This window comes from Eleutherodactylus coqui, chromosome 5 (assembly GCF_035609145.1).
Source record: "Eleutherodactylus coqui strain aEleCoq1 chromosome 5, aEleCoq1.hap1, whole genome shotgun sequence".
Taxonomy (NCBI): domain Eukaryota; kingdom Metazoa; phylum Chordata; class Amphibia; order Anura; family Eleutherodactylidae; genus Eleutherodactylus; species Eleutherodactylus coqui.
The window spans coordinates 241,936,305-241,948,792 of record NC_089841.1 but is presented as its reverse complement, the minus strand read 5'-3'; the positions used below and the strand labels follow the sequence as shown (position 1 = coordinate 241,948,792).

The window sequence follows — 12,488 nt, the reverse complement described above, 5'->3', positions numbered from 1 at the left end:
TGTGACATCCCATAATTAGGCTGCTGCAGCCTGTAATCATGATGTCACAGACTAGACCAGAGCTGCCATTGTGGAAGATGCAGAGAGCTGGGAGAGGTGATTATATAAATTTTTATTATGTTATAGCATGGGGGGAACCGGCTTTTAAGATACTAATTTAGGTTGGAAAAACCCTTTAAGAATAAAGATATATTCAAATTCTGTATCACCCGTGTGAAAAATGAATTGATTCCCCTCAAACCTAAAAAACGGTTGTGCCATTGTTGGCAGTAACAGTTGCAATCAAATGTTTGTGATCACTTTCAATGAATCTTTTACATCATTGTTGAAGAATTTTGGCCCACTCTTCTTTGTAGAATTATTTTATTTTGGCTACATTGAGGGTTTTCAAGCACGAACTGCCCAATTAAGGTCTTTCCATAGCATCTTAATGGGATTCAAGTCAGAACATTGACTTGACCAGTCCAAAACATGAATTTTGCTTCTTTTGGGTGGACCCAGTTGTGTGTTTCAGATGATTGTCCTATTGCATAACCCATCTGCACTTATCTGTGCAAATACAAAGTGCAAACTGCTGCATAAATACAATATCTTAAAGCGCACTTCTCAGTTTCAGACCATCATAAGATCTCTTTGCCAGGTCTTACATTTTTAATAACACACTTATGTACTTTTTATGGCATTTTGCCTTTATCTTTTCTATGGCATGTGTTAATGTAGGGCTGCCAGGCCTCCCTAGATTGGGATTAGCTCACAACAGAGGTGTGGCACTCTTGTGGGGCTGTTTGATACAGAACAGGTTTCCTTAGTGATGGTGCCATGGAGCTGCCTCCACATACATGGCTGTAATCAATCTTATAGGCATGCAGGCGTGGATGGATGACACATGAGCCATTACACTTCCTAATTTGGCTTTGCCAGACTTCTGGCTGCTAATACATGCCTGATCAGGTGATCTTTTTCAGAGATTTCTATTGGGCCCTGCTAATTATAAAATTGTAGGTTCTTGCTTCCCCGTACATGCTTCCTGATGAAGCCGGATAAAATGTGCATTGGGGCTTAAGGTGCCCATGGACTGCATGTATGGTAATATGGCTCCGTTCCATCTGCTCTAATGATATATTTATTATGTATCACCCTACTGTGATTTATTTAGGGCTATAGCACTTTGCAGTTACTTGGAACCAGTGAGGCTTGAAGTTTTTCTGGTGACATATACACTTTGGCTTTTTTCTGTGTTCTCTGCTATGGGGCTATTGTTAGTACAGAAACTGTTGAGTTGCAAATCTATTTACGCTCATGGCATTCTAACTTGATTTTTATATGCATTTACGCGCCAAAAAACATTGTCTTTTTTTATTTCACATTTTTCCACTGTAGCTGGAGCATCCGTAGAAGCAGTTACAGAGGAAAACATTCCCTATGGTAACAGTAATCACTAACAGAGCTGATCTGGGTCTGCTAGGACCCAGCAGCTCTGCTGTGCCAGGGGGCACCAAACCTGATTGCCGGGTCACATAATGAAACCATTTAGTTAGTACATACGGCTTATTGAGCGCTATGTAGCATAGAATAGAGAAGGCAGAAGATGTTAAAACTACTTCTCCTCTGAGTCATAGGCTGTGCCTGACAGCCGAGGAACCGACCTGCTCCTGCTCGATTGCAGGAATGGAAGCTTTAATCCCGCGCCTTACTTCTGCTATTGGCCGAGTTTAAAGCCCAGGACTGAAAAGTGTTAATAATGGCTTTGTAACCCTTTCCAGTATGATAGATTTAATTGACTTTGTTTAGCATCTGCATTTGAATCTCTTTTTAGAACATGACATAATTTGCTGCTTTTGAGACCACCTAACCTGCTTCAGATTGCCAGGCTCTTTTTAAGAGATGCTTAGATTTAATAGGTCTGGCAGTAATCATGCCTTTGCAGAGTCAGGCTGGGTGCCCAGGGCCCACCAGTAAAAATCATTCCTGGGGGACACTGTACAGCCACATGCAAATATGACTGATCCTTGTTGGCACATTCTCCATACACACCAATACGGAATGCTATGCTTGTATACTGGAGTATATGGAGACACAGCAGGTGAGAATTAGTGGACCTACATTCACCTTATAGGTGAGGATTCCAGAGGTGGCATTCATGTATATCTTGTAAAATGTGAGATCACATGTAACAGCCTCAGTATGACCAAAAAATGCACCGACATGAAGTTTTTACACAAACCAGCAGTTTTCAAACCAACTTTTAAAGTCTATGTGGTTTTGCAGGTTAACGGCAGTTCTAGTAACACATCTGTGAGGGCGTTAACAATCACTTTGAACACTGTCACAATTTGCAGTAAAACTGGATATCAGGGGGTTTGTGTATAACCTCACCCATAAGAAGGTCCCTTGGGTTATCAGCCGGCTGTACCTGGGGGGTTAAAGTTCCCTATGGAAGGGATAACAGGAATCGGGAAATAAATGTATTTTAACCCATAACAGTCACGTTAAAATTAAAAAATCTTTCCCCAAAATGTTACTTATTTATTGTAGATTTTAATTCATGTCTCATGTAACTGTTTTTGATGCAGAACGCAGTTGCTTTAAGTGCATTTTTAACCCCTTAGTGTAATAATAACTCATTTTAGCCTTCAGAGCCAGTAAATCGTTTTCCTTTTCGTGTTCCTGCAGTCATAACTTTTTTATTCCTTCATCAATATAGCTGTATAACAGCTCTTATTTTACAGGGCGAGTTCTAGTTTTTATGGAAACCAATTTCAGGTACACCTAATGCATTAAATAACTTTTATTTCTTTTTTTTTTTTTTTTTGCTGCGGGACATCATTGTTTTTGGGGATTTATTTTCATGGCATTCAGAGTCTGGTATAAAGATTACTACTACCTTTTATTCTACGGGTCATTATGATCATGACAACATCAAATTTATAGGGGTTTTATTCTTTTTTACCACTTTTGCACAATAGAATTTTTTCCCCCCACAAAAATACATTTTGTAGCGCCACCTTCCAGGAGCAGAGCATTATTATTTCTCAGAGCTGTACCAGACGTGTTTTTTTTGTAGGACAACTTGTAGTATTTATTGGTACCATGTTGAGGTATATGCAGTTTTTTTATTCCTTTTTTGGGGAAGCAATATTATCAGAAAATGACTATTTTGACTTTTTTTGGTTCTTTTCATTTAACAAAATTTACTATGTTGGATACATGTAATATTTTATAGTACAGGTTGTTATGGATGTGGCGATAGCAATTATTGTAGTCTTTTGGGTTTTTCCCATTTTCGTTTCCCCCCCCCCTTTAAAAAAATGGTAACTCCTTTATTTAGCCATCGCCGTCGCTGTATGAGGGCTTGCTTTTTGAGAGACGAGATGTATTTTTTAATGGTGCTAATTAATGTACAATATGATATACTGAAAAACTTTTTAAAAATTCTAAGTGGAGTAAAATGTAAAAAACCCCCGACATTCTGCCATCTTTTGGTGCATCTTGTTTCTACGGCGCAAAAACTGCAACAAAAATGACATGATCACTTTATTCTACGGGTCAGTACGATTACCATGATATTAAACGTATATTGCTTTTTTTTTGCTGTAGTACTTGTTTTTTTTTTTTCAAAGACATTTAATTTTTTAAAATTATTTTTCCATCAACATAGTTCTGCAAGGGCTCAGTTTTTGCGGGGCGTCCTGTAGTTTGCGTTGGTACAATTTTGGAATACATATGACTTTTTGATCGCTTTTTTTTGCATTTTTTCCTGGAGCATTTCTGGCGTTCTTTTTTTTCTGACGACTTTCATCATGCGGGGTAAATGTGTTACTTTGATGGATCAGACACAGGGACACCAAATATGTATTTTTGTTTTATTTAGATTGTTTTATTGTAAATATGGCAAAAGTTTTTTTATAACTTTTACTATCTTTTTAAAAAAAATATATTTAGTAAAACTTTATTGTTCTTAGTTTACTTTTTTTTTTTAGTCAACTTGTAATGCTTTGATCGCTCCTGCAGTATAATGTAATGCAATAGCATTACATCATACCACTATCAGGCAGGCAGTCTATCAAGCCAACCCATGCAGATGGCTTGAAAGGCATTCTGCCAAGACAGCCCTTGGACTTTTCAGAAGGCCCCCGGCTGCCATCACACCTGCACAGCACCCTGCGATCTCATCAAGATGGGGCCGTATGGGACCCACGAACAATGTTTGGGAAATTTAAATGCCGCTGTCAGAATTGACAGGGACATTTAAAGGGTTAACGGCTCCTATCAGGCGCACGGCTGATTGGAGATGTTACCGTTGGGTGTCGGCTGTAATAAACTGACAGCGCCTGTACTCTATGAAGACAGATCGACCTGCAATCTCTCTTCATACATATCCAGACGCTGTAGGACGTAACTGTATGCCCTTCAGCATTAAGGGGCTAAAATGACACCAAAAGTGATAGCCTGATAGAACTGGAGCTACAGCTAGCTCTGTTCATCCAAAATTGTAATGTTCTTCTCCTGCAGAACAAACAAAGCTCTTCCTAAATTGTAGTGGGATTAATTACCTAGTAAAAGAGGAGATGCACATCATTTTTTCAGTAGGAGTCTGTCTTGGGGTCCTCTCAGTCTCCTGTCTGACTCTTGGCTTGGACTAGTAGCCCTCTCAGCTCTTTGAGCCAGTAATGTATGCTCATTCAGTGCCAAGCTGCAGGCAGTAGCAAAAAGTTTCAAGATGTTTGGTTATAGGGTCAATGTCAAGAAGCCAGGGCCCAGGATGTCATCTCAGCCATTGCATCTATATAAGTAAACTACCCAGTTTATTATATGAATGTGCAGCGTCCAAGCAGTGGGTCCTCAGCTGAGGAGACCACGGGGTAGAGTTTGGGCCTTGTCACTGGGCTCTGCCATCTCCCACCCTGAGGGTAGCATGGGACCCGTCCAAGTTACCACTGGGTTTATAGTCCACAAGTCCGGCAGCACTCAGTCCATATGCAGTTTCTGGCAGAAGTGTATTTTAATATCATGCCTTGCCATTTTCCAGTGATCATGGACCTCCAATTCCCTCCAACATCCACATAATAGCAAAAAGTGGCAGCATCAGTGGTGTTTAAATGAAGCAGTAAATCTTTATTGCTCCATGTTAAAAAGCAGGCAACGTTTCGACTGCTATAGGCTTGAGAAAGACTATAGCAGTCGAAACGTTGCCTGTTTTTAACATGGAGCAATAAAGATTTACTACTTTATTTAAGCACCGCTGATGCTGCCACTTTTTGCTATTGTGTCCAAGTTACCACTCTAGGGACTTTCATGGGGTAACCCAATACGTGGTTTACCTTCAACAGTCTTGTCACAGATGACACCACCGTTCCTTCCTCCGCGGTGAATCCAGATGATGGAATAAGTGATCCACACACACAATGAAACTTTTAGGAGCAAAGTTGGGAACAGTCGGCACTTCTTGTTTACTTGAACAATATTTACAGTCCAACGGTAGTGCAAAACTCATGCTAGAAGGGAAATCACAATGTGGTGCGATAGGGAGGAAATCACAGGATATTAGAAGAATCCATAGCCCACGTTATCTGCAGGGCTCTGTCCCCGGTACCAACTCCTTCACTCTAGCCAGTTCTCTACGAGTCAGCACTCATATTTGGCAGGCAGGCACCCCACACTGCTTGGCAGCTCCACACTCTCTTTCTCTTCTCAGTGATCAAGGATGCCACTGGCATCTCCTGGGTAAAGCAGGCCCAGGGAAGGCTTGGGATACCTATCAGCCTCTTCCATTCTGAAGGTATCTGTGTGGGTTACTTCCAGAACTCCAGATGCTCCTCTCCCTTGGAATGACTGCCTATTTACTCTGAATAGATGGAGGAGGCCGAGAGATTTTCTGCGCAGTCTGCCTCCATTCAATGAGCTATTATCAGTCCTCTGTGAAAGCACAAGAGTAATAATCGTTGGGACAACGGATGGGCGTTTGAGGGAACTAAGGGTACAATTACTTTTTCCCATAGGGCCAGGTAGGGCTGAACAGTATGTTCTCCTCAATGAATGAAATCATCATCCTAATATTAAAAGTCGTTTCATGATCTGAAATATTTAGGTGTTGCAGATGTGTGTGCGTATGTGTGTGTGTGTATATATATATATATATATATATATATATATATATATAAAATATATATTTTTTTTTTCATGATTTTTCATGTCGGAACATAACAAGAAAGTATCTGGTCCTTAGCAGGTCTTACAATTGGCTAAATACCAAAGGGGAAGAACACTTGATAGGTTTCACTGTGCTATTACTTATTTAACAAAAACTAGGGTAAAATTCAGAATGCGTTCTAATTTCTTCCCCCTATGATCAGATTGTGGAAATCGGTTACCCTGAAGCCTGAGGCCTAGTGAAGACTGAAAGGCCTGTCATATATTTATTCCTATACTGCAATACTGAAGTATTGATTGCTAGTTTTAAGTTCCCTATGAGGATTAAAAAAAAATTCTGCAGGCAAAATCTTCCCCCAAATCCAGTATATCTAAATGTGACTTTGCTGGCAGAATTCTACCATTTTCAATTCTGCATCAAAATCCGCATGTTAGACTCATGGATTAGGGTGTGGCTAAATATTCCATCCAATGGGAGAAGAGCCCTAACTGTGACACCTGATATTGTAATGTATACACCTGTATATATATTACCTGTATACAAGTTCCTACTAGTTGTGGTGAAATCCTTTATATAATGAGTGCAGTATAGAGGCTGTCCTTAGCTGTATTGATCTCTCTCATTAATGACATGAATATGCCCTTTGATAAACTAGCTGCTTAAGGCACATATCCCTCTGTCAACAGGCCGAGGCCGAACTTCGATCAGACACATTCATTAAGCGGGTTTGCCAAGAGGCTTATATAGCAGACACTGTATGGCATATATCAGCACTACAACATAACAGATTGCTCCGGTTATGGGGACATTCTTGCTTGGTGGGACTTATTCTCAGATTGAGGACTTTTGGCTTCTGGATTTAAACCTAATATGCTTTACTTTCAGCTCGTCATTATGGCTGGCACTGTTCTGCTTGCATACTACTTTGAGTGCACGGATACCTTTCAAGTGCACATTCAAGGCTTCTTCTGCCAAGATGGAAATCTAATGAAGCCATACCCAGGGACTGAGGATGAAAGTTTCATTTCCCCTCTGGTGCTGTACTGTGTGCTGGCAGCAACTCCAACAGCTATCGTAAGTAATTCACATGCTAAGCATTCCTAATCATTTAAGTCTCATGTTTAATTGCCACAACGGTTGTTGTAAAACTATATGTAAAGTTATAGAAGTGATGTATATAACATTGGAAACAAGATCTTAAAGTATGAGGACATTTCGGAAAACCTATCTGAGTTGTTGGTGATTAACTACATATTTTATGTCCCAGGGAAATTGTATTCCTTTCCATATATTAAACACAGTGACTAACATTACCCTTTATGAAGGGGAGTCTGAGGTATTAACCCCTTAAGGACCAAGCAGGGTAAATTTACAGCACTTGGTCCTGGGCTTTAATCCTGGTCATTAGTAAAAATATGATGCAGGATTAAAGCTCCTGTTCTTGCAATCTAGCAGGTGCAGGTTGGGTGCCTGGCTGTTAGTCACAGCTGATCACCTGGCGGAGAAGGTAGTAAGGTTTTTTAACTGCTCAATGAGTTCTGTGTAGTTAAGAGAGAAAGTGGTAGTGTTACTTCCACTATTTGACCCGGCGATCACGTGATCTCCAGGTGCCCCCTGCCATAGCAGAGCTGTAGGGTCCTAGCAGACCTAGATCAGCTCTGTTAGTGACTACTGTGATGTTTTGCCCCATAACTGGAGCTGCTATGTATGCTCCAGTTATAATGGAAAAGTAAAAATAAAAAAAGACAATGTGGATATGATGCCATGGGGGAAAATGTAAAAAAATAGTTACAAGAATAAGTTAAACAAATATTATGGACTAAAATAAAATATAAATGTAAAAAAGTAAAACAACCCAACGCCAACCAAAACCGCCGCCATATGCCCCCCACTGTAATCTGAGACTATAGAAATTATTTATCAAAACATCTGAGAAAAATAAAAATGGAACTCGTTCCTGAACTTTATTTTAGCTCAAATATACTAATTTGTAAAATAAACAACTTTAAATTTTAAGAAAATCGCTTTTTAACTTTTTACCCTTAGTACTAAAAAACAGAAAAAACTGTGAAAAAATATACAGAAATATCCCTATATATCATAGAAAAAAATGTGATTGTTCCGAGTGGGAGAAACCAAGTAATCTTGCAGATATGATACCTTTTAATGGCTAACAAAAATACATGATGTTACAGCAAGCTTTTGGACTTTTACTCTCAGTCCTTCAAGGCATAATGAAATGGAACTGAAGAGACACACATATTTATACTCACAAACTTATGACAAGGCACATACATGGATGTGAATAATTTGCACCTAAAAGAATAGTTACTGATAAGGGAGTGAAGGTTTTATGGTCCCTGAATTAGTGTTGGGGTGGGGTGTGTGTGGGAGTAGGGGTGGCACTAGGCCAGCAGTGTTATCTGTGCTATAGATTTTTCATACTTCCCACTGACGCATAAATGACACCAATCTCACCATAATAAGAGATTCAGTGCATTTCACCCCACCGTAAACCTGACATTAAGCTACTTATATACCGAAATGAACTTTTTGGACACCACCATAAAAATTTCAAACAACTCAATACAGACATCCCTATACTGAAAACCAATTGATCGGCCCACATACCTCAGATGGGACAGTTCCCATCCTAAACACATCAAAAAGTCCATCGTCTACAGCCAGGCCATCATATACAACCGAATCTGCTCCAACCCAACAGACAGGAACATCTATACCATCTTAAAAGGACATTTTTGAATCAGGGCTACCAACCCACCTCAACTGATGACCAAATCACCAGAGCCTACAGGATACTCAGAAATCAACTACTCCAACACACAGAGAAGAAAGGAAACAATTGTGTACCTCTAGTAGTGACCTACAATTTACAGCTACAGATACTAAGTAAAAACCGCAAAGAAACTCCACCATACCCTACACAAGGACGACCTTCTGAGAACCATATTCCTGGACACTCCCCTTCTGTGTTACAGGCAACCCCCAAATTTGAGGAACTTTAGGGTGCATTGCCCTCTGAAACACAAAAAGGAACTTATCCCTGTAATGTAAGGAGCTGTAAGACCTGCTCACATATACTGACTGCGGACAGGATACAGATCCCCAACACACATCAGGACTATAAGATCCTGGGGACATTCACATGTTCCACGTCTGATGTTGTGTACCTGATCCTGTGCAGTAAAAGATAGGAGTGTCTTGTAGTGTGGAAGCAGGGATTGGTAAGTACTGTGCACTGTGTATCCATCTCTGAGACCCCCTTATATTGGCAGAATAGGGATCTCCTGATCCTTATATGGCCCTCTAGAATGGAGTATATGAGGTGGCCATGCACTACTGCAGCTAGCTTCATTGTAGTTTAGGGCTGTTTCAGCAACTCACATAAACTACAATGGAGGAAGCCTTATGCATGGTCTCTACCTTCTTACAGTGTAAACAAAGGACTGAAGGACTCCTGTTCTCCTGAGAGGAGCCTGTTCCAGTATCCAGTATTTATATATTTCAATATGTGAGGTGGTAATAGCACTTTAGGTTTGATTCTGGCCCTTAGGATTGGTTCAATCTGACAAAGTGGTTCTTGGACAAGAAAAGTTTGTGCCCCCCGATCTAAAATATCATTTTCTGTACAGTGCCACAGATGACTCCTATAAAGAGCTCAGCATTGCAGCTTTGAATCAGTAGCATAACTGGGTTAATAAGAATGATCAGTTTTCCTTGGTTGGCGAATGTAGGTCACATTTAGCTACTCGCTTTGATCAAATGTTATTTTTTGAACCTCTTTCCCAGCTTTGTATGAATTCTGGAAGCTTTGATAAATAAATAAACTCCGTCTGAAATGTTATGAATGTTCATCATGCAAGAAAATATTTCCTTAATTTACTTAACACATAACCAGTTTAGATTTTTTCTAATGGCTTTTCATGAAGTTAAACCTATTAAAGTATGGAAGTACAGCATTGCCTGGAGTGTAATCCCAGCCTCGAAGACTTACTTACATAGTCCCCGCTCATCAAGATATATATGAGTGTACTGCAGCAGACTACTCCGGTAGGTTGCCTGTATGCTTTGGTTTTGGCAGTGTCTTAAGGCCCATTTAGACAGAACGAATGCTGGGAAAACAATGCTCGACACTCGTCGCCGGACATACTCTCTCTTGGGCTGCTGCACGGGAGCTAGTATTGCTGGCTCACAGCGGGAAGGCTGGAAGAAATTTTTCTCTCCTAGCCCTCCTCTGCCCCTCTCCATTGACACAACATAGAGGCCGTTCAGTACTGAACAGCTGCTATTTACACTGAACGATCAGCAATCAGCTCATCATCCATTGTTTATGCTGCATAAATGATGGACGATAAGCTGATCGTTCAGTGTAAATAGCATCCGTTCAGTAGTGAATGGCTGCTATGTTATGTCAATGGAGAGAGGCAGGGGAGCGCGAGGAGAGAAATCTCCTGCAGCGTCTCTGTTCCCCTGCTGGCCGCTCCGTGAGCGAGCCAGCACTACTAGCTCCCGTGCAACAGCATGAGAGTGAGGACACACAGGGATGAGTGTCAGGCATCATTTGCCTGACATCCATCCCGTGTAAATGGGCCTTTACTTCATGTGAGTCCCTTCCTGTACAAGTTTCCTGGCAAACCACGGAACCTGCATGAAAAACTATGTGAATCCCTTGATTAGCAGGGTCCATGTAAACAAAAGGCTCTCGTATATGGAACAATTATCGTTCAGAAAATCATCCAAACAAGTGAAAATAGTGTAAGAGCAGCCAATAATCGAACGATGACATTGGCTCATTGACTAATCCTTCAGTTTAAATACCGATCCTTCAGTCGTTCTCATTCTCTTCTACAGTGAATGAGAACAACTGAAGATCTCTCCTTTCAATGAGCCAACAATGTATCTGCCTGTATAGCACAAGCTGACGGGCAAATTTTAACATTGTTGGCTTGTTCAAATGAGAAATTGGCAGATCTAAACATACCCTAAGATTTGTGGCTTAAATGGACCCTTACACTTTAGGCAATCGCTGTATTTTGAGCTTTTGTCCAGAACTTCACTTTAAAATGCAAATGTCTAATTTCTATGAAAAAAAAAATGATGGTACTTACACAAGTTTACAAAAAACTCAATACAATATCACCGTTACTATGTGTGCATACCAGTTACTATGTTCTGTATAACTCTAGTAATGACCCTTAGAATTAAGCAAATGTCTGCCGTGAAGTTACGAGCTATCCTTTTTTTTTTTATAAATCAGGATTTTTAAAAATCATTTTCTGCCACATTACAGATACAGTGGAGATGCCGTCCGGTCACGGTCACTGCTCACATTACACTTGCCACTACTCAATCCTCCTTTCCACCTGTTGGTACATTGCTGTATTAAAACTCTTCCAACATAGCAGAGACAGAGATTGCCTGCTTATATCAGTGCCAATGTGGAGGTGATCAGTGTTCTTTAACCCTTTGCAATCCAATTTTGTATTCCGGGTTTCCTAGGCGGCTTTCTCTTTCTACCATTATACAATAGCGCCATCTACTGGCTAGAGCCAGTACTGCGGTATAGGACATGCTGGGGAGGCCCCCGTCAACAGAGCGGCCAGTATTATACAGTAAGAATACCCTGCCGGACGTCTTCCGACATCGGCGCTGTACAGCCTTCAATAAGAATGTCTTCAGACGTCAGACAGTGCATTGGAAAGGGTTAATAGGTAGCAACTAAGGATGAGCGAGTATACTCGCTAAGGCACTACTCGGACGAGTAATGTGCTTTAGACTAGTATCTCCCTGCTCGTCCCTAAAGACTCGGGGACCGCTGCGGCTGACAGGTGAGTCGCGGCGGGGAGCAGGGGAGAGCGGGCGGGAGAGAGAGATCTCACCTCCGTTCCTTCCCGCTCTCCCCTGCAGCTCCCCGCTCCACGGCGGCCCCCGAATCTTTAAGGACGAGCAGGGAGATACTAGTCTAAAGCACATTACTCGGACGAGTGGTGCCTTAGCGAGTATACTCGCTCATCCTTAGTAGCAACTCCTCTCTACAGGCAGTTTGCTGCCTCCCTGTTTACGGAAGACATTCAAGTTATTTTAACCATCTTTATCTCTCAACAGTAAAGTAGAAGCAAAGTAATTAAATAATACAGTGATTCCCGTCTTTTATTACTTACTCTATGACATATTAACAAGTATGCAGTCTGCATATGAAAACTAAGAAATAACATAGAGCACCTCATTTTAAATTCTAGATAAGAAACTTTATTTTACACACTCAGAATCATATCTCAAGAGGCTTTTAAGTTTTAAGCATAACTGATGCAGTTTC

General features: G+C 40.8%; 1 protein-coding gene across 1 annotated transcript in view; it reads left to right on the top strand.

Moving 5' to 3' along the window:
- Positions 1-12,488, top strand: part of PLPPR1 (phospholipid phosphatase related 1) — a 220,534-nt gene that overhangs the window by 159,265 nt on the left and 48,781 nt on the right. The window contains exon 3 of the mRNA XM_066602016.1: positions 7,037-7,225. Coding sequence (XP_066458113.1) covers positions 7,037-7,225 — 189 coding nt within the window. The remainder of the gene's footprint in view (positions 1-7,036; positions 7,226-12,488) is intronic.